Source organism: Lissotriton helveticus, chromosome 8 (assembly GCF_964261635.1).
Source record: "Lissotriton helveticus chromosome 8, aLisHel1.1, whole genome shotgun sequence".
Classification (NCBI taxonomy): domain Eukaryota; kingdom Metazoa; phylum Chordata; class Amphibia; order Caudata; family Salamandridae; genus Lissotriton; species Lissotriton helveticus.
Window position 1 is genome coordinate 70,097,819 of NC_136069.1, and position 22,044 is coordinate 70,119,862.

General features: G+C 46.7%; 1 protein-coding gene across 2 annotated transcripts in view; it reads left to right on the forward strand.

The window, feature by feature from the left end:
• The window catches only part of HGD (homogentisate 1,2-dioxygenase), a 172,340-nt gene extending 156,618 nt beyond the window's left edge, over positions 1-15,722 (forward strand). For both annotated transcript variants that reach the window (XM_078656643.1, XM_078656644.1), the window contains exons 13-14: positions 7,269-7,450; positions 14,702-15,722. In XM_078656643.1, the coding sequence (XP_078512769.1) occupies positions 7,269-7,450; positions 14,702-14,845 (326 nt within the window). In that variant the 3' untranslated portion in view covers positions 14,846-15,722. The remainder of the gene's footprint in view (positions 1-7,268; positions 7,451-14,701) is intronic.
• The last annotated feature ends 6,322 nt before the right edge of the window (positions 15,723-22,044 follow it).

A 22,044-nucleotide genomic window follows, 5' to 3' on the forward strand; every position in this document is an offset into this window, starting at 1 on the left:
TGGTGGAATAGAATATTGGGGCATTGGGATAGATTTCATCAGGAACACTAATGTTATGTGTCTGCGCGGTTTTACTTGTGGCCCTTGTTGGATATTACTTGTGGAATAAAAGAAATGTGACCACTTTCATTTCCGATTGTTGTAATCCTTCGCTACACCAACTGGTCAATGCCCTGATCTGAATTTGCGAGTTCAGTTTATATGTAGTCTCAAGTGTTTCATGCAGTATGGGAGTGAAAATGTTGCCTAGGTGTCTAGTCCTTTTTACCATAACAACCTTCCACCCATCCGAAATGCACCAAACCTCTCCCTTTGGAGCCTAAATTAACACCAAGATCTCTTCCACGACCAAAGGCTAAGTTAATGCCGAAGGCCCCTTCGATGACAAAATCAGAGGAATCTGAGCTTCCGATCATGGAAACACTGTTGGAATAGAATGACGCCAGGCTAAAGCAACTTTTCACCCAGTGACTGGCTAAATTATTGCTCATAAACCCCAGTAAAGTCATCAACCATTTTACCTCCGATTCCTAAGAAGGAGAGGCTAACCTTCAATGAGGAGCTCACCTTTAATGCACCATGACATCCAGTGGCCAAGTAGTACAAGAATAAGGCTTAAAGCTCTCCACCCTAAGACTCCCACTCACAGGCAGACCTACTATCACCACCTCCTCCTCCTCGACCATCACCAATATTCAGCTGCCCCTTCACCACCACAGAATCTTGTGACAGATCAGTGCACTCATATTGTGGCGCAAATAGTTTCTTATGGGGAGGGCGACCTTTATGACCAGCCTGTTGGGGGAGGGTTTGGGAATGATCCCTGAGACTATTACAATGTTGATTCGAGAGATGACCCAGATATGAAGCCATACCCGGCTAAGCCATCCTTGACAGATCATACTCCTACAAAGTATGCATCACCACCATAAAGTCATCATGAATGTCCTAAAAGACAAGGATTTTTTTGTTGATGCTCTCTCCAAGATGGAACATACCGTTCATTCCCCCCTACCCGCCCTCTGCTCACTGGCATGCAGAAGTCTGCCCAGACAATTTCAAAGACCTCTTCAGGGAAAAAGGGGTCAAGCCATAGGTCAAGAAGAAATGTGAGTCCTCTCACACTAGCCTATTTCACTTCTGTAGGCTTGACCCCTAAGACTCTTGTGATATGCAGAGCAACTAAGTGGGGGCCTCAGCTCAAGCCACAATTGACTATACCCCCTGACCACCTCACCTGCTCCCTTGGGATCCTGACTAAGTGTGACTTCAGCCCAGTGTGACCTAGTATCTGGGGAAGAGCTGTCGATACGTGGGCGTAGGACAGTCAGGGTGAACTGGAGGATGGAGGGAGGCTTGGGCAATGGGGTCTGCAGTGGACTATCAATTGACCTGCTGGGTATGGGTGCAAAGCATTAGGGTGCTAAGTGCGTATGTGTGGAAGCGCGTTCAGTACATTCCTGCCTGACATCTGTTGCACCACGTATAGGTGCGGAGTGTGTGTGTGTGTAAGAGTGACAGTCTGCGGACCTTCTGGGATTCACGACCCTGGCCGGTAGTATTGCTTTGCACGTTGATTTCTTGCCATAAGAAAACTACTGTTGACATTTGCTTTACCTATGCGGCCTCGGTCGCAGTGCTGCTAAAAAGTGTTAGATTTGTTGTATATACATATTTCCGATATCGTTGTGACCTGGGGTGCACCCTCTAACTGTGTGGTGTGAATTATGAAAACTGCTAGGGTGGGCCTGGGGTGGACACCTGTTGCACAGTATAAGGGTGCTTTGGAGGTTTGGGGAGGGGGTGGGGGTGGAATAGGATCTTTCCCAAGTGTGCATGTTATTGATGTTATTTCGACATGGTTAGGCCTCGTACTGCTAGTAATATTTCAAGGTGTGATTTGTGCCCGGCAATACATGATGTTCAATACAAATGTTATTTACATACCTCCCGTGTGAAGTCTCTTTAACGCCTTAACTGCGGCGGCAATTCTGCCATGGTGCGGGCATTCTAAAGGGTGGGCGGGGCTGCGACGGCCATCGGTCATTCACAGCACCAGGGAAGGACCGACGGGAGCACGGAAGGGGCTAATGACGCTTAGTTTATTTATCATGAGTGAGTACTGTGCCAGTGTTTTACACATTGCCTATGTGGTAAGCCTGACTGCTCAGTGCCATGCTACCCAAGGGTGTGCACAGGTTATACAGTGTGTATAATCACCCACCCCTGGCGGGAGTGGTAGGTTCTGCCTGGCTGGGGCATCGCCTTAGCCAACCATAAAGGGCCAGTTCCAACATATATAGTGTACTGAGACACCTGGTCACACTAACCTCCCTCAAGGTGACACCCCAGGACCTCGCTGTAGGTCGCTGGCCCCTTAAGAAGTGGAGCTGCTGTATTTGTTACCCCGCAAAATGCATCCATAAGACAAGCAGGGTTCTTATTCCCTTGCGAAGTTGATCCAAATATCTGAGTCAAGCGCAATGGGAGAAATATGTACTAATAGCAAAGACAGTTGTCTGAGGTACGGCGTTAAAACTGGCCCTATCTTCATGTCCTTAATATTAATGCCAAAAGCATGGATTGTTTTACGAACAATGAATGTTTAAAATGTTACGGTAATGCATGTCAGCAATTTCGATCCTCTCTTATTTCACATGTTTTACTTAATCTATGCATTCCCCAAGAGTGTTAGCTATTTCATCATGCTGTGTTTCTGTATTTTTGTTTTGTGCATCGTATTACTCTTGTATAGTGCATACTGTGAGTCGTGCCAGGTGTTTGACGTGCTTTGGTTGAGAGCTCTGGCGCTGATGCTGAAGGCAAAGCAAAGTACCTGTCAGTGGGTGGGCCGCTCTGCAGAACACACCGAACAATGGTCTTGTATTCCAGTTGTAATTGAAATTCTGTGTAAATGTATGTGACAGGGGTATACAGATGTTAAAATATTTACAAGGCAAAACCAAAAGGAAATAAAGTGATTACCTGTGAGTGCAGTGTATGTTAGGGATGGTGAAGTGTGGGAGATGCGAGAAAGTGCATTCGGGAAGAATGTAAAAACGGGGCTGAATATGAAAGAGAGGAGGTCGAAGATGTGCAGATGGACGAGATGTGCAAAGAAAAAGGGCATACATATCTAACATAAAGCACACTTAGCTGAAGGCCAATACTCCTTCCACAGGCCTATTTAATATTTAATTCAGTCTCACAATTTCAGAATTGAAACATTTCCAAAGTTAATCATTTATAATAAATCGGTGTTGTTACTCATTTATTTTTAAGACCTAACAACCATTGACAAAGTCAATAGTACTGACAGGTTTTAGGTGTATGTCAGTTATTGTGTTCTATATCTGGATGCAATAACATCTCAGAGAGAAGCCAAAATACAGTTCGGGTGTCACACTATAGGAATCACTGAAATGTACTTTACATGTTCCCTTTTAGAGATCCCCCACTTTTTTTCATCCCACTTAAAGACCTGTCTGCACATATTTCTATATGACTGATTGCAGCCAGCAGCTGTGGGTACTTCCCGGAGCATTCTTAGAGCATTTTCTTCCAAAGCTGATGCAGCATGCAGTACAAGACACTAGGCAAGCACACACTTTAAAGAGCCAGAAGTTAACACGCTGTACAATTTGAACATTACAGTAACTGTTAAACATATTAATGCAGTAAGATATGGGGCAGTTTAGAATTTGTTTAATATTTCAAGACTATACGTTCCCACTTTTATAAACTTTGCTATCTCATTAAATGTATTTGCTTGAAAATGGCAATCTTTTTTTACATTTTTTCTTGTGAGGAGGACCCGCCCCGGACCCCACGTTTGTCCATTAAGCTTACTCGCTATGCTCTCTACAGAAAAGTCATACTCAACTTATACGCCTCACCACTTTCAAATGTCACCAGCCACCACTGGCTCTCACGCACGAGTTCCTGAAGTGCTGGCTTCGAGGATCTCACACTAGGTCATCTGAAGCAGAGCTTCCAGGATCTCACACTGGTGTGTCTGAAGCAGAGGTTCGGGGATCTCAGATTAGTGCATCTGAAGCAGAGTTTCCAGGATCTGGCTCTTGTGCATTCGCAGCAGAGTTGCAGGGCTCTCACACTAGCGCATCTGAAGCAGATTATCAAGGATCGCACTCTAGCGCATCTGAAGCAGATTATCAAGGATCGCACTCTAGCGCATCTGAAGCAGATTATCAAGGATCGCACTCTAGCGCATCTGAAGCAGATTATCAAGGATCGCACTCGCGCATCTGAAGCAGATTATCAAGGATCGCACTCTAGCGCATCTGAAGCAGATTATCGCACTCTAGCGCATCTGAAGCAGATTATCGCACTCTAGCGCATCTGAAGCAGATTATCGCACTCTAGCGCATCTGAAGCAGATTATCAAGGATCGCACTCTAGCGCATCTGAAGCAGATTATCGCACTCTAGCGCATCTGAAGCAGATTATCAAGGATCGCACTCTAGCGCATCTGAAGCAGATTATCAAGGATCGCACTCTAGCGCATCTGAAGCAGATTATCGCACTCTAGCGCATCTGAAGCAGATTATCAAGGATCGCACTCTAGCGCATCTGAAGCAGATTATCAAGGATCGCACTCTAGCGCATCTGAAGCAGATTATCAAGGATCGCACTCTAGCGCATCTGAAGCAGATTATCGCACTCTAGCGCATCTGAAGCAGATTATCAAGGATCGCACTCTAGCGCATCTGAAGCAGATTATCAAGGATCGCACACTCGCGCATCTGAAGCAGATTATCAAGGATCGCACTCTAGCGCATCTGAAGCAGATTATCAAGGATCGCACACTCGCGCATCTGAAGCAGATTATCATGGATCGCACTCGCGCATCTGAAGCAGATTATCAAGGATCGCACTCTAGCGCATCTGAAGCAGATTATCAAGGATTGCACTCTAGCGCATCTGAAGCAGATTATCAAGGATCGCACTCTAGCGCATCTGAAGCAGATTATCAAGGATCGCACTCTAGCGCATCTGAAGCAGATTATCGCACTCTAGCGCATCTGAAGCAGATTATCATGGATCGCACTCTAGCGCATCTGAAGCAGATTATCAAGGATCGCACACTCGCGCATCTGAAGCAGATTATCAAGGATCGCACTCGCGCATCTGAAGCAGATTATCAAGGATCGCACTCTAGCGCATCTGAAGCAGATTATCAAGGATCGCACTCTAGCGCATCTGAAGCAGATTATCAAGGATCGCACACTCGCGCATCTGAAGCAGATTATCAAGGATCGCACTCGCGCATCTGAAGCAGATTATCAAGGATCGCACTCTAGCGCATCTGAAGCAGATTATCAAGGATCGCACTCGCGCATCTGAAGCAGATTATCAAGGATCGCACTCTAGCGCATCTGAAGCAGATTATCAAGGATTGCACTCTAGCGCATCTGAAGCAGATTATCAAGGATCGCACTCTAGCGCATCTGAAGCAGATTATCAAGGATCGCACTCTAGCGCATCTGAAGCAGATTATCAAGGATCGCACTCTAGCGCATCTGAAGCAGATTATCAAGGATCGCACTCTAGCGCATCTGAAGCAGATTATCAAGGATCGCACTCTAGCGCATCTGAAGCAGAGCTTTCTATGATCTCACATTAGCACACCTAAATCAAAGTTTCAAGGACCTCACACCAGCATGTCTGAAGTAGAGAACTTACCATTATTGCATTATTGACTTGCAAGCCAGCAAATAACAATAATTGCAGTCATAGTATGTATCCTCACTCGTCTGGAATGTCTGTAAAGAACTGTGCTGTACATACCTGTGATGTTTTTTTAATGGCTCAATTATGAAGGGAACATCGTTTACAACAAAACTTTTACCACGCACTACCATTACAACGCAGGAATTACAACGAAAGTCGTTACGACGACTTTCGTTGGAGGGCGCTGTTGGATAGGGAATAGTTTAATTTTCTATCCAACACCTTCCCTACTATCCAAGGGGACTGGAGTTGGAATAGAAAATTAAACTATTCCACTATCCAGCGCCCCCCAACACAAGTCGTTGTAACGACTTGCGTTGTAATACCTGCGTTGTAAAGGCATGCGTGGTAAAAGCATGCGTTGAAACGTCATACATCCAATTATGATGTTGGCGGGCCTCCGCCTCCCCACGGTGGTCCGGAAAATGCTGACAAGCAGGCGGCATTCCGACCACCGTACATGATTTCGCTGCGGGGCTGTTGGGGTGCCTGCCACGCAGGCATGGCGGCAGAAGGTTGCGGCTCTAGATGAGAGCCGCTGACTATGCTAGCCATGCTGAGAAGGCTCAGGACGCACTGTTTACTTGCAGCACGGTCTGCAGAAGAAAGCGAGCACCAACGTGCACAAGCGATGGGGGCACACACTGAGCAGCACCAGGAACATGTCTCCAGGGCACGCTTGCCCTGGAAACAAGTTTGCACCCCAAAACCTGCCTTTCCGCTGACCTTTTCACGGCGGTGTCCACGCCATGAAAAGGTCGTCGAAGAGGCAGGTCTTAACCGCTTAACCGCGGCGGTTCAACGCATTGGGCAGGGCCGCGTCAGCCAACGGACGTGCGCAGGCCATTGGCCGACAGAAGCACACAAGGGGTTAATCCTGACTGCAGTGTCCAAGCTGGCACTTATACCATTGATTGCCTCTCTCCCCACCACCGGGAGAGCTCAGATCTTGGTGGTGGCGGTGATCTGGAGTCGGTCAGATGGACTTCCCAACTCCCACATCGTAATCAGGTGGTCGGACCCCTAGGTATGCAGGCCGTCAGACCATCAAAAAGCAACAGCGGACCCACGACCGCCAAAGTATAAATTAGGCCCTGAGTCTTTAAATGTATTTTAATTGAGGATACTAGTGTAGTACGTTGCTACCTTCTGTATAATTTGGGAGTGTTAAATAAAGGTTTACCAAAAACCTGAAAATATTACAGCCTTAGTTCTAGTACTGACCCCTAAGGTGCTCTACTTGTGACCTGCATCCTTGGCCCTTATTACATCATCACTGGAGTCAGGTAGCCAGTTACTAGTTGTTTAGCACTTAAGCCCATGTGGGGCAATGTTTCAAAAGTTTTACCAAAATAATTATAAAGCTTTTTCCTTCACCCACTTTGTCTAGCAGACTTGTTGTTTCCTCAAAACAGAAAATCTAATGATTTTCACATGATTAATTTGAATCAAACTCATGTTATCAATGTATTTTTATGGACAAAATAATGTGATGGAGGCATTTTGTTTGATTCCAGGAAACTGCATGAGCGAGTTCATGGGGCTGATCAAGGGCCACTATGAGGCGAAGGAGGAAGGCTTCCAGCCCGGTGGGGGCTCCCTGCACAGCATCATGACCCCCCATGGCCCAGATAGTGACTGCTTCGAGAAGGCGAGCAATGCCAAGCTGGTACCTGAGAGAGTGGCAGACGGAACCATGGTATGCATTATTTATTGGCACCACGTGTGGGTATCTGAGATATGCTCATCCAATCAAAATGCTTAAAAAGCTGCCTAAATTAGAGATGTAACAATGTGAAGCTGGGATATGATGCAGAGGGGCAGAGTGTGAGCATGTGTGCCTGATTCTCTTCTTGTGATTAGAGGACGGCTCCAAAAGCCTTATAAGGTCAGCCATTAGCACTTGTTAGTTGCTTTTTCACTTCTAACAGAAAAATACCTCTGGGTGAAATGGCTGTATCCTACCAGATGCAAAATCAGGAGGATCAGCTTGACCTCCAACTTTAACTTTGCTGCCCTAACACTCACTGCTCTTTGTAAGGTGGACGGGGAGGAATCAGTGTTAGGAAATCCCATTGTGACTCTTCTCTTGTTCCGGTGCATTGTCTCCAGGGAAAAGCCACCTCCCGCGGAGCAGTGATTCACAAACCCCTTCTAAGTTACCACAACAGGTATGGCAGCTACAGGTAGAATACACAATCCCACATTTCTACCTTGGGACAAAGATCCAAAAGTCCCACTTGGACGGTCACAGAATCCTGTATAGTTTTAAAGGGAGGGAGGGGCATCCTCACACACAACATTTTGTCATGCTTCATCATCGGCAACCTCTCCCCACCCTGGAAGGACAATGCCTCCAGGGCGGACTCAACCTTCTGTTGGACTCGGCACAGGAGGGAGTTTGTTAGGTTGCACCATTCGCACTGACTTTTAACTCTGAGTATTTGTCCTGTGCTGGGAAAAGGTTGGCGAGCATGAGCAAGAAAAAAACTCCGCTATGTGGAGCAGAGTTTTTTGGAACTCTTCGTGCTATGCGGAGTGCAAAAAACTCATTGAGCTAAGCAGAATTTCACGCCCAGGCCTATTTATTGGTGGGTACATTAGGTAAGGTTAAGAACTGGTGGAGTGGTAGTATGAGAGCAATTAGTCCACTGCCGAAAAGAGTCAGGTTAACATGTTTCTGCCCTTCCTAGAAACCCATAGAGTCTGGGGCATTCCTCGGGGCCAAGAATCCCTACCTTGGGGGCCTATTTGCTTGGATTTTTAGTGATGTGGGAAAATTGCAAATAGTCAGAAAATACTAATGTGCTCAGGTGAGTTCCACCTTAAGAGCGCAGAGAGAACAACCCAGGATTATAGGGGTATACCGTCTTCTTGTTCAGAGAGGGGGACGGTGTCCTTTGTAGTCACACATTCGTCAAAAGGTACACTGTGCTGGTTAATTCGAGTTCTACTATTTGGCAGCGCAGATCCAGTGGGTTGCATGGTGGATTAGTGCTGCCATGGGGTCGGGGGGTTTAGCCTAAGCACCCGGTGGCTGTGGGTCACCCAATTGTTCTTTGAGCCCTGTCGTGCAATAGCGATGCTGGGCTGGAGTGTTGCTTTCCTATGCTTTCAATTGCCATTGAAATCCCCCCACCCTCAACAAACAAAGCACAGGCCTGTGTAATGCACCCACTTGAGAGATCTTGTCCAGGAATTGAGCCTGATCAGAATTGGGGGCATAAACGTTGATGAGTGTAATGTCCCTACCTCCTAGATGCCCACCAAGGAGAACATAGTGCCCCCATCGATTGGTGTAGAACCTGTAAGGGGACCCCAGGGTCACTCAAGTTAGTGCACCCCTTGCAAACGCCATCTACGCAGTGTGATATGTTTTCCCCCGCCATCTCTTGTGGAGGGCCAGTACCTCCGCTGCATTCAGGTAGATCTCCTGCAATAGCCCTATATCGGACGTCTTCAATCTGTGGGGCGCAACCCCCAGGGGGACCGTGGAGTCCTGGGAAGGGGGTCGCGCATTCCCCAGCCTCACTTTGCCTAGATTTTAAAACATTTGCTTTGGTTTTGGAAAAAAGACAGCCCTCCTGGGACAGCAAATGTCGCTCATTAAATGCTTTATCTGAGTCTCCTGTGCTTTGTAAAAGTTTCGTGCCAGGGTGTCTGGTCCCCTAAAAGAAATGCAAATGTGCCCCATTCGTTAATCTGCAAGTGTGAAGGGTGCTTGGGACTCCATGAATCACTCCAAGCTTTGTGATGACAAAGAGTTGTTTTTAGAGTGGTAGTGCAAAGAGTTAACAACTGGGCTGTGAAGTGTTTGCTTTTAATCATAACTGTACTTAAACACAGCCCTTAGTACCCCTAAGAAGGTGTTGAAGTTACTTTTATTTAAAAAAGAAATTGCATTACATAAGCGCTGTTATTCCTAAAATCTACATTTTGGAAGATCCATTTTATTGTAAAACTATTTACACATTTTATATCAGTCTATATTTTACTGTGTGCAATGCAAGTAAAACATAATGTCTTACATACTCATAGTGCTTTCTGACACATGCTGAGACCTCATAGCACTAAAAATACACTAGTCACTATTCTCCACTGCACCAACCAAGATTTAATTCTGTGGCTCTCTTGTTACACAGACCTCTGCAGTGCGTTAACTAATAGAGGTTTCATAATGCATTACAGTGCATTTCCCACTGAGTAACAACATTTTACATTTATTTTTTTATATACACTTCCCATTATTTTATATGTAGGTACCAGATGGTGAAAGACCTAGAAAACATACAGAATATTTTGGGCTTATTTATGAGAGGCTTGCACTGCCAGAGCACCAGTTATATTGACACTGTGGTGGCACAGGCGTCTCAACCATACCTATGAGGTGGCGCAGAGTCCCCCTGCATGGCTTTGCATGGCCTCATAGATATGGAGTAAGACAAAGCAGGTCAAGTTGCTGCCTCGCCTAACTCTGCATCAAGGAGGTGTTCCGAGTGCGCTGCATGGGCGTTCCCACGCAACACCCATGGAATTTGATGCTGCTCCATATTTACAAAATCACTTAACCCCTTCCATGCTGATGACGGCCCCCGGCCGTCATGCATCACGGTGCTCGTGTGCTGATGACTGCTGGGGGCCGTCATGAACCCGCCCACTCTTCAGAAGTGCCGCACAGGCGCAGAATCGTGGCCGCGCCCAAGGGGTTAAACCTGGGGCAGCACCAAAAACGTATGTCTCCCCAGTAAAGAAATGCCTCCTTGTTTTTTCCTCTTTCCACGTGTGCTGCATTTTGCAGATCACATAGAAAGAGGAAACATCTCTCAGCATTGTTTTTGTGCAGGAAGGGCACCTTCCTGCACCAAAACAATCCTTCCTTTGTTGGTGCCAGGCAGCAATTTGTGCTCCAACGCAAGAGAAAAGGACAGGAATGGCCCGTATTTCATGAATATAGTGCATTCCTACCTTTTCAGACTGGTGCAGAGCAGCAAGAAGACTTACGGCGCTGCCCAACGCCAGTTCCTCATAAATGAGGCCCTTTGTTTTTAGCTACACCTCTGACCACACCCCCACGCTCACTGACCTTTGGTTGGCTAAACACCGTTTCCCCACTGTAAAAATGATTTTGTGTGGCTATTGGGGACGTTTATGGTTGTCGATGGTGAGGAGTACCAGGTTCTAGAAACTTTTGTCAGGTGGGGGTCCTTACTCCTAAAAAGGTTTGACAATGGGGTCTCTGCATCAAAAAGTTTGAAGACCTCTGCCCTATATGAACCCTCCTCCGCTTCAAATAAGCCTGCACTTCATACCCTTAGCAATAATACTGAGGCCCAGAACATTCCAGGATACATAGTGCATGCAGTTCCCTGGCATGATAATGTATAACAGCCACTTTACCCTCAACAGCGGCAGTATCCAGAGCAGCATACACCGACCCCTCCAATTCTGGATAAATCTAGCCATTGCACCCCATACCGTGCTGTCAATAAAACGAAACCCATCATTCCCCCCGCCGGACAGTACGGCAACATCCACCCATCCAAACCAAATACTAAGAACATTATTAAACAGCCGTGATAATGTCCCACGCGAAAAACAGCAGTGGGGTAATGTGTACCCTAGGCACCTGTACCCTCCGCCTCCACTACTCACCAGCCAGCCCATTCAAACAATGTTCACAAGTGAAGGTGCCCCCTATGCTACACCCCAACAGAGTAATACTCAACCATAGGGCATAGCACAGCAACATCCCCAGGATGCAAAGCAGGGGCACTCAGATCAGCCATGGTCAATCCGTGGAAAATAATATCATCGGGGACCTTGGAGCAATGTGGGGAAGCTTTTGATCTGGCCTTGAACCTATGGTAGAGTCCGTCCCGGGGTCCGTAGACGTATCCCACCCCAGGTCTGAAGCCACCACTTGACATGGTTCGCTCCCAGAGCCGGCTATAGGCACAGTCACGGACACCGCCCGCTGCCGGTCGTTTTGTCATTCAGCCTCGGTAGGAATACGTCTCCGAGCCGATTGCCGTGTGCTTGGCCTGTGGTAAAGGGCTCCATGTCCTGCAACTGCAGATCATTCCAGTCCCGTACATCCTGAGGTTCCTGAAGAACTGTGCACCTGTACTTGTGATGATCCGGAGCCTTGCCGGAACGACATGGCATACTGGATGTCCATCTGCTGAAGGCACTTTTTAACCTCTAAGAATGACTCCCGCTGCTTTTGCCCAGCCTTAGTAAAGTCTAGGAACAGCATCACTCTGTGGTTGTCAGTGATCAGTTTTCCCTTCGTCCGTGCCTGCTTCAGGATGTGATCTTGTTCCCTATATTGCAACAGTTTGTCCACCACTGGCCTACGAGGTGCGGGTGGCAGCAGTCAAGCCAGAACCCTATGTGCCCTTTCCAGGGTAAAGAAGGAGAACTGTCCTCCTGGGGCAACCTTGTCTCGTATCCATCCTTTCAGGAAAGCAATCATGTCCGCGCCCTCCATGCACTCCGGCAGATCCACCATGCGTATGTTATTTACACAGGCCCTCCACTCAGCATCGTCAGCCCTATACTCCAACTTCCGTAGCCTCTCCTTGAACTCTAACACTGGAACCTCAGTGTCCCAGTAGCACGCCCCAATTCAGCGATAGCCTTCTCATTGGCAGAGATTTTCTCTGAAGTTTTGCGTTGATCATCACAGAGGATTCCAGTATCTGCCACAACAGTGTCCCTTTTGCGTTCCAGGGCTTCCCTAGTGGGATTAATGGCCAAAAGGATAGATTCAAGTGCGACCACAGGAGCATCCCCTGGGGCTTAAGGCGAATTTGTGGTGCCATCCTCCACCATTTCCATTGCAGTAATAGTAGTAGTCCTGGAATCAGAGGGGTCTGCGATTTAGAATGCCTGCCCATGGCGTGTGGAGAAGTGTGGCTCACTGGTTAGAGGAGAAAGACCTGGAAGCAGAGGTCAGCCCGGGACCAGGGTTCAATTCCCGGCTTGGCGGCGTCTTGAGTCCTAAAATGTCCATGGACTCAACAATTCTCGCTCCGGTGCCTACTCGATTCACGGGTTCACACTCTGCGACTCTGGGCAATAGCTTGCTTAATCTCCACAACGGCCCCTCGCGGCGGGATGCCTGGCTTTCACCTTGCGGATACCCTGCCGGGGTTATCTCACAGGGGAATACCAGGACGGGTTCCCTAAGCAAGCGCTTAGAAACCGCTTGGTGATTTGCGCTATATAAATTCCTGTACATTTACATTTACATTTACATTTACATCACAACAGAGGGAGGTAAAAGTTCCAGTGAGGGCCGCGCCCAGGAAAAGCAAGAGCACAGTAGTCCTAGCACAGGCCCTAGGGAGAAGCACTATTCTGCACTCCCATCAGTCAATGGAGCACCGAAGGACCCCCCAATGCGCACCCCTCTCCACTCACAGTTCCAGTATCTTACAGCAGGAAAGATGGGTGGGCGCCGGCCATAGCAACGGCCACTGGGTCGTCCCATCAGAGACAGCGCAGGACATTCCAACTCCTGCCGCTGTAATCGAGCAGGCAAGGAGCCATGCCCCTTCAGCTGTGAAGAAAAGACCATGGATCAAGTCCCATCATGGCCGCCAGGCCGGGCAGCATTTCAGTCTCAGGCCCCCTGGAGCCAGCATCCAAGAGCAGCTGTTAGTAAGATCCTTGCACCCCAAAGACCCCGTGGCCCACCAACCACAGTGATGCCAGGGCAGCTCGACCAGCCGGCGCAGGACAAAGTAAGTATCAAGTTCAGCTCAGAGTGAGCAGCTCAGCACCAGCCCACCGACCACCCCCCGGCAGCTCACCGCAAAGGGGGCCCAACTGGCTGGAGGAGAGGAAGGAAAGGAGGAAAACCCCACACATTTAATATCACCAGTGGGTCCCTCCCCCATAGTACAGGTGCGCGATCTCCACGTGATCGTTCCTCCTCAAGGGCCTATGTCTGTCCGGGGCCACCATCATTGTCTGTCCGGCTCTCAGCGCCGGTCGTACTTGGTGGCTTTATGGGCAGGTGACTCTGTGTAGCACATTGCCCCTCCATTGGTGCCGCTGGCAGCTCACAGAGGTTCTGGCCGATCCAAATGCCAGGGAAATGTCGAGACTCAGGCGCAACGCCCTCAAGGCCCCCATTATGCGCTGGCCGCCATCTTAGAACTCCTCACGGTGGCAGTGCGCAGCAAGGATCTCCACCTCTGCTCCCCTCGAGTGCCTGATGTTGCCTCGCAGCAACAGGCGGGCAAGATCGGCAGGAGTGACGTCAGGATGGGGCCAGATGGTGGTGTGCGACCTGGAACTCTTAGAGACGCCTCTCACTCCATCGGCTTAAAGCCACGCCCCCTCAAATTTATGGAATACTAGATATAAACGTTTGTCTTTTCAGCAGGGCACTTGTAATAGAGTCTCTTCATCAAAATGTACCTACTGCAGAGGTCAAAGTACCACATGGCCAAATCAATAAACTGAAGGGAATTGAGCAAATATTTGATTTGCTTCCCTGGGAGATACACTTGGAGATTCTTTGATTGTAAATCCTATTTGTTTACACCTAGGGTTTCGATGTCATAATTAATACATAATGCCATCCATTCTTGGGTATCTCATATATACTCTCCAGTTGGGTTAGTTACTGAGAAGGTTGTTACTGCCTTTCATCCTGTGACAACCTTCAGTGCTGCAGAGAGGGCACTGCTGAGCATCAGAAGACTGCTGGCTGCTTGAAAGTGTTCATGGGGCCTTCATGGGGAAGTTGGAGATTTCAACCCCAAAGATTGTGAAATAGTTATCCATGTAAAGCAAGTCATACTCGAGGAAGCACCTGCATGTGTGCATCTTATGAATTGTGGGATGAGATGGCCAACTTGTTATATCTCCTCTGGAAAGTGTGTGTTGTGATGCTTGCCTCTACTCTTCAATGACCTTGTGTCTTTTCCCACTGCAGGCCTTCATGTTTGAGTCCTCCTTCAGCATGGCTGTGACTAAGTGGGGTCTGAAGACTTGCAACCGCTTGGACAAGAGCTACCACAAGTGCTGGGAGCCCCTGAAGAGCCATTTCAATCCCAACTGGAAACCAAGCGACATCTAAGCACCCGACTGACCTTAACTCTGATTATTTGCCCACTTGCCTTTCACTGGCCTAATATGCCTAGGATACATAGCAATCACCTGCTGCAGGGTGTTTAACTCTAGCATACCCCATGACAAGAAACTGGGCAAATAAGTGTACAAGGAGCATTGCACCATGAGAATCCCAGTGTAGCGCCTACTACTGTTTGCTAGAACTTGAGGGAAAGAAAAGCACCTAATGCTAGTGAAGGGTGAAGTGAGGAGCCTAAAGGAAACTGCAAAAGAAGATCCTAATCACTTTAATATTGTCAAATTCATGATAATCTTGTCTATGTTTGTCAGAAGATTGAATATTTGTTCCAGAAACTGCAGTCCTAACCAGTACAATAGATTGGCTAGTGAGTGGGTGATAGCTGGGGGTAAAAGATGGCCAGCCAGACTGAAGCCTCTGATTGGTGGTCTGGGGAAGTCTGAGTTGCATCTCAGGTGAACCCAATAGTTACAAATCACTTAATTCTGTTCCATCCCCTATCCTGGCATAGGCAAGCCAATCTCTGAAGCATAAAGGCTCTAGCCTCTGCTTTAAAGGAATATACTTCCATTACATTTCACACTTGGAAAAATAGATTGCTATTAAGGAATAGTACCAGAACTGTGATTCTCTCACACAGGAGTTTTTCAACTAAATTCACTTGTGACTCAGAACTAATGTATGGAATCAACATTAACTGACTTATACCTTTTGGACGCTCTAACAACCAGTCAGAGGCAAGCCTCACAAGGCAGTAAGGGCACATCCTGCCCTTTATTCTGTGAAGCATGAAGAACATTGGCAGGGCCATTATTATGTTAAAGTAATTATGCATGAATAAAACATATTGCCTCCTTTTATCAAAGTTTAGTACATACTTCTGCTAGCATAAGGCCCATAATGTATGGAATTCTGGTGTGGTGCATACTCATTACACTGTGCAGTTCTTCATATGTGCAAGTCTGGTGTGTTGCGTGCTCTTCCTAGAGTAGAGTCCATCATGTGTAGAAGTCTGGTGTGTTGCGTGCTCTTCCTAGAGTAGAGTCCATCATGTGTAGAAGTCTGGTGTGTTGCGTGCTCTTTGTAGAGTAGAGTCCATCATGTGTAGAAGTCTGGTGTTTTACGTGCTCTTCGTAGAGTAGAGTCCATCATGTGTAAAAGTCTTGTGTGTTGCATGCTTTTCGTAGAGTAGAGTCCATCATGTGTAGAAGCCTGGTGTGTTGCGTGCTTTTCGTAGAGTAGAGTCCATCATGTGTAGAAGTCTGGCGTGTTGCGTGCTTTTCGTAGAGTAGAATCCATCATCTGTAGAAGTCTGGTGTGTTGCGTGCTCTTTGTAGAGTCCATCATGTGTAGAAATCTGGTGTGTTGCCTGCTTTTCGTAGAGTAGAGTCCATCATGCGTAGAAGTCTGGTGTGTTGCCTGCTTTTCGTAGAGTAGAGTCCATCATGCGTAGAAGTCTGGTGTGTTGCCTGCTCTTTGTAGAGTAGAGTCCATCATGCGTAGAAGTCTGGTGTGTTGCGTGCTCTTTGTAAAGTAGAGTCCATCATGTGTAGAAATCTGGTGTGTTGCCTGCTTTTCGTAGAGTAGAGTCCATCATGCGTAGAAGTCTGGTGTGTTGCGTGCTCTTCGAAGAGTAGAGTCCATCATGTGTAGAAGTCTGGCGTGTTGCGTGCTTTTCGTAGAGTAGAATCCATCATCTGTAGAAGTCTGGTGTGTTGCGTGCTCTTTGTAGAGTCCATCATGTGTAGAAATCTGGTGTGTTGCCTGCTTTTCGTAGAGTAGAGTCCATCATGCGTAGAAGTCTGGTGTGTTGCCTGCTTTTCGTAGAGTAGAGTCCATCATGCGTAGAAGTCTGGTGTGTTGCCTGCTCTTTGTAGAGTAGAGTCCATCATGCGTAGAAGTCTGGTGTGTTGCGTGCTCTTTGTAGAGTAGAGTCCATCATGTGTAGAAATCTGGTGTGTTGCCTGCTTTTCGTAGAGTAGAGTCCATCATGTGTAGAAGTCTGGTGTGTTGCGTGCTCTTCGTAGAGTAGAGTCCATCATGTGTAGAAGTCTGGTGTGTGGCCTGCTGTTCGTAGAGTAGAGTCCATCATGTGTAGAAGTCTGGTGTGTTGCGTGCTCTTCGTAGAGTAGAGTCCATCATGTGTAGAAGTCTGGTGTGTAATGTGCTCTTTGTAGAGTAGAGTCCATCATGTGTAGAAGTCTGGTGTGTTATGTGCTCTTTGTAGAGTAGAGTCCATCATGTGTAGAAGTCTGGTGTGTTGCGTGCTCTTTGTAGAGTAGAGTCCATCATGCGTAGAAGTCTGGTGTGTTGCGTGCTCTTTGTAGAGTAGAGTCCATCATGTGTAGAAGTCTGGTGTGTTGCGTGCTCTTTGTAGAGTAGAGTCCATCATGCGTAGAAGTCTGGTGTGTTGCGTGCTCTTTGTAGAGTAGAGTCCATCATGTGTAGAAGTCTGGTGTGTTGCGTGCTCTTTGTAGAGTAGAGTCCATCATGTGTAGAAGTCTGGTGTGTTGCGTGCTCTTCGTAGAGTAGAGTCCATCATGTGTAGAAGTCTGGTGTGTGGCCTGCTGTTCGTAGAGTAGAGTCCATCATGTGTAGAAGTCTGGTGTGTTGCGTGCTCTTCGTAGAGTAGAGTCCATCATGTGTAGAAGTCTGGTGTGTAATGTGCTCTTTGTAGAGTAGAGTCCATCATGTGTAGAAGTCTGGTGTGCAATGTGCTCTTTGTAGAGTAGAGTCCATCATGCGTAGAAGTCTGGTGTGTTGCGTGCTCTTTGTAGAGTAGAGTCCATCATGTGTAGAAGTCTGGTGTGTTGCGTGCTCTTTGTAGAGTAGAGTCCATCATGTGTAGAAGTCTGGTGTGTTGCGTGCTCTTCGTAGAGTAGAGTCCATCATGTGTAGAAGTCTGGTGTGTGGCCTGCTGTTCGTAGAGTAGAGTCCATCATGTGTAGAAGTCTGGTGTGTTGCGTGCTCTTCGTAGAGTAGAGTCCATCATGTGTAGAAGTCTGGTGTGTAATGTGCTCTTTGTAGAGTAGAGTCCATCATGTGTAGAAGTCTGGTGTGTTATGTGCTCTTTGTAGAGTAGAGTCCATCATGTGTAGAAGTCTGGTGTGTTGCGTGCTCTTTGTAGAGTAGAGTCCATCATGCGTAGAAGTCTGGTGTGTTGCGTGCTCTTTGTAGAGTAGAGTCCATCATGTGTAGAAATCTGGTGTGTTGCCTGCTTTTCGTAGAGTAGAGTCCATCATGTGTAGAAGTCTGGTGTGTTGCGTGCTCTTCGTAGAGTAGAGTCCATCATGCGTAGAAGTCTGGTGTGTTGCGTGCTCTTTGTAGAGTAGAGTCCATCATGTGTAGAAATCTGGTGTGTTGCCTGCTTTTCGTAGAGTAGAGTCCATCATGCGTAGAAGTCTGGTGTGTTGCGTGCTCTTCGTAGAGTAGAGTCCATCATGTGTAGAAGTCTGGTGTGTTGCGTGCTCTTTGTAGAGTAGAGTCCATCATGTGTAGAAGTCTGGTATTTTACGTGCTCTTTGTATAGTAGAGTCCATCATGTGTAGAAGTCTGGTGTGTTGCGTGCTCTTTGTAGAGTAGAGTCCATCATGTGTAGAAGTCTGGTGTGGCGCATGCTTATTGTAAGAAGTGTCCGGTGTGTCTGAATTCTGGCACGGGTTATGCTTGTTGTCCTGTAGAGTTCTTTGTGTGGAAAATGGAGTAGTTCTTTTACGCATTGTTTATCATCTGTGGATGTCTGGTGTGGTGTCTACTTGTTTCAGTGTAGTGTACATCACATGTCTACATATTAACAGAGATGCGTATTTATAGTTTAGAGTCCATAATGTATGTATGGATGTGTGATGTGGTGTGTAACTGTTACAGTGTACATTCCATGATATCAGGAAATGTTGACACTAGCTGTGGAATAATTTTACAGCTCAAGGGACACACTGCAGGCCAAACTCTTTGGTGGCCAAGTATTACATCTTCATGCTCATCACTGGCCTATGGTATGTGGCTATTTTGCACTATCCAGTGACTTGTGTTATAGAAATAAATCATCATGGCTGCCAATGGGGGCCAATCTGTACAGATGGACCAGGGACTGAATCTGAAAAGAGCAAGGTTTTGTTTAATTGGGCCGGGTCCAGGAGATTGTTTCTAACAAAATCCAAAGCAAGTGCTAAGGCTGGTCTCTTTTTTCTCTTTCTCTTTCTGCCTCTCTTTCCTTCCCTCTCTTATTTCCTTCTCCCGCTCTCTTTCCCTTTTCTTTACTCTGTCTCCTTCCCTTCTTCTCTGCCTTGCTCGTTCTCCCACCCGCTCACTATTTCGCTCTCTCATCTGAGTTTTCCATGCTGTCACTGTTACTTACCTATAATTGTAATCCCCCGTCATAGGTATTATTTCTGAATCCATAAACTAACGAATATCTGTGTGTGTGTGTGTGGGTCCCCGGAACACAAGATTTTCAAATGATTTACAGGTACAAAAATGCCTGTTAAAGGCAAAGTTGGCTGTATGTCCTTTTTCTTTACTTTTTTAAAAGCTCCTTTTAACTAAACTAAATGTGTATTGTGTTTTGCATGAAAACTGCACTAAACAAATCACTGTTTTAAAACCGTAATTAAGATGCAATGTAGCCTCAAATAGGCTGAGCGCACATAGTGCTGATGTGATACAGTACATTTCAAGGAATTCTAATGCATTCAGAATTTTTAGGTCTCGAAGAGACGTGTTTCGAAGAGACGTGTTTAATCTGTGGGCTTCAGCCCGCCCACAAGCTTCCCGTTTGCTCGCCGTATCATCTGTCTCATATTCTTTGTCACCATTTGTCCCTGGCATACATGGTCATGCCTCTTCTTGTGTTTACCCCTCCCCCATAGAGCATGGACAAAGTACTTGTAAGCATCCATTGCTCGTGTTTCTAAGACCATTTACGGACCTACTTTTTTCTTTCTTTTTCTGCATTCTTCACAGTGCTCATGCTTTTACCAGCTCTGTCTCCTTCCACCCTCCCTCATGCCTTGTCCACAGATCACCCCCTCCCTGTCACTGCATTTCTCTTCATTGCTGTTTTCCTTTTCCCCCACCTTCTCCCTCTTGTCTCTGCTTGCTTCCTCGCACCTACCGGTGCTTGCCCCATACACAAATCACCCCCCCCCCGTCACTGCTTAAACCCCCCATTGTAGTCTGTTTCGTCCAAGTGAATGATGGTGTTATGCCTTCTAATGTTCTGTTAGTGTATAGCTGACTTGCTGATTGGAGCATGTGGTACATAGGATAATCAGTATGCGTCTGCGACACTTTGGGTAAGCGTCGGCTCCCTGAGCACAACCAATTGAAACGAAAAAACGTTTAGCAAAATTCTGTAATTTTGCTAAACGTTTTTTCGTTTCAATTGGTTGTGCTCAGGGAGCCGACGCTTACCCAAAGTGTCGCAGACTGCATACTGATTACCACACCTTTGTCGGGGAGTGATATCCCTGGTGCACACCACAACCTGTCCAGTTTATTTAACAGCGGAGTGCGTAATCTGAACCTTTTTTTGTACATAAGATAATGTCACAGTGGAGAGCATTCACAAAGCGTAGAGGAGCAACAAATGATCTAAGTAAACACATTATAACAACGCCGATGAACTCATTCCAACAATGGTTAAGATTTAATTGTATCACAGGGATTGAAATGGATCAAATATATAGAATATAATGTATTTCACATTTATACAGGAGAAGCAGGTGCACACAATGTGAAGTGACAAGTGCATAGCAGGGATAAGTTCAGGTGATGTGCAAAGGGAAGGTAGTGCGCATATATACATCAACAATCTGTGATGACGACCTATCCTGCCAGATGTCTGGCATATGCATGAATGGTAAATCATAACAAAAAGATGAATGCCTTCATGCAACCAGCAGCCATAGGTTACTGATCAACCTTGGCTGACCCACCACGAATACCTGCGCTACCTTTGACCATAGGTTACTGATCAACCTTGGCCTACTCACCACGAATACCTGCGCTAACTGAGCCAACAAGGCCCACACTACTAATTCTCAGTCTGAAGCTTTCTCGCTGCAACTGGTGCCCACCTTCCCCCTACCCTGATGAAGACCCCATTTCGTAGGCGAGAAGTCTGCTGATTCATATAGGGGTCGAAACATCGACGTTGTTTTATTTTTTATGTCAAACTTAGATGACAGAGAATATATATCTGCAACTAGCCATGCTGAACAGCAGGTGTGCTGCTAGATAACATGGCTAAAAGACATTCACATTGACAAGGCCAATAGTGCGGGCATTGCCGAGACCTATTGGCTTTGCCAATGCTTGTTTCATCAGGAAGTGCATGGTCCATGAGGAAGTCATTTTTGGAGAAGAAACAATAGAAGGAGTATCCATTATAGACTTCTCGCCAAGGGAGGTGGGCAGGTGGTTTATGGATTCAAAGAGAACACCTTTGACAAAGAAATAGCATTACAGGTTCATAGTGTGTCCTTCTACGTAATGGGATTTCCTCTGATATGAATCAGGGCAGTCATCTTGATAAAGGTATAGCTTAGTTCTCTGCATTGCTTTTGGGACTGGTATTTCAAGGCATCTTTGGCTGCTTTTCCACAGTAGACTGTGTTTTATGCTTACCCCAAAGGGGTCTGTCAGCCTTTTAATAACACATATACAGGACACATCCATCTGGGGAACAGCCTTTACGACGCGGCTGTTACACCGCGTGCCGTTACAATGCGGTTTTTCCAACGCAAGTCGTTACCACGACTTGCGCTGGAGGGCGCTGCAGGACAAGGAATTTTTTAATTTACTATCCAACACCTTCCCTACTGTACGTAGGCTGGTGTTAGAATAGTAAATTAAAAAATTCCGAAGTCCGCACCCCTCCAACGCAAGTCGTGGTAACGACTTGCGTTGAAAAAAACGCGTTGTAACGGCACGCGGTGTAAAAGCACGCATTGTAAAGCCGTACAACCCATCCATCTAGGTATGGTTTGCTTAGATGAAGCGAACAGTTTTGTTTTTCTAATGTCATACATAGGTATTTTGATTTCATCCATAGGTGAGTACCTATTGTGGCTATGAGAAGTTATACTGAATTATTGGAGTCATTAGCTAAGTCGTCGTTCGCAATTAAGCTGTAACAGGTGAGTGAGTGTAGTTGTGGTAAAAGCTAACAGACACAAGTATATGAA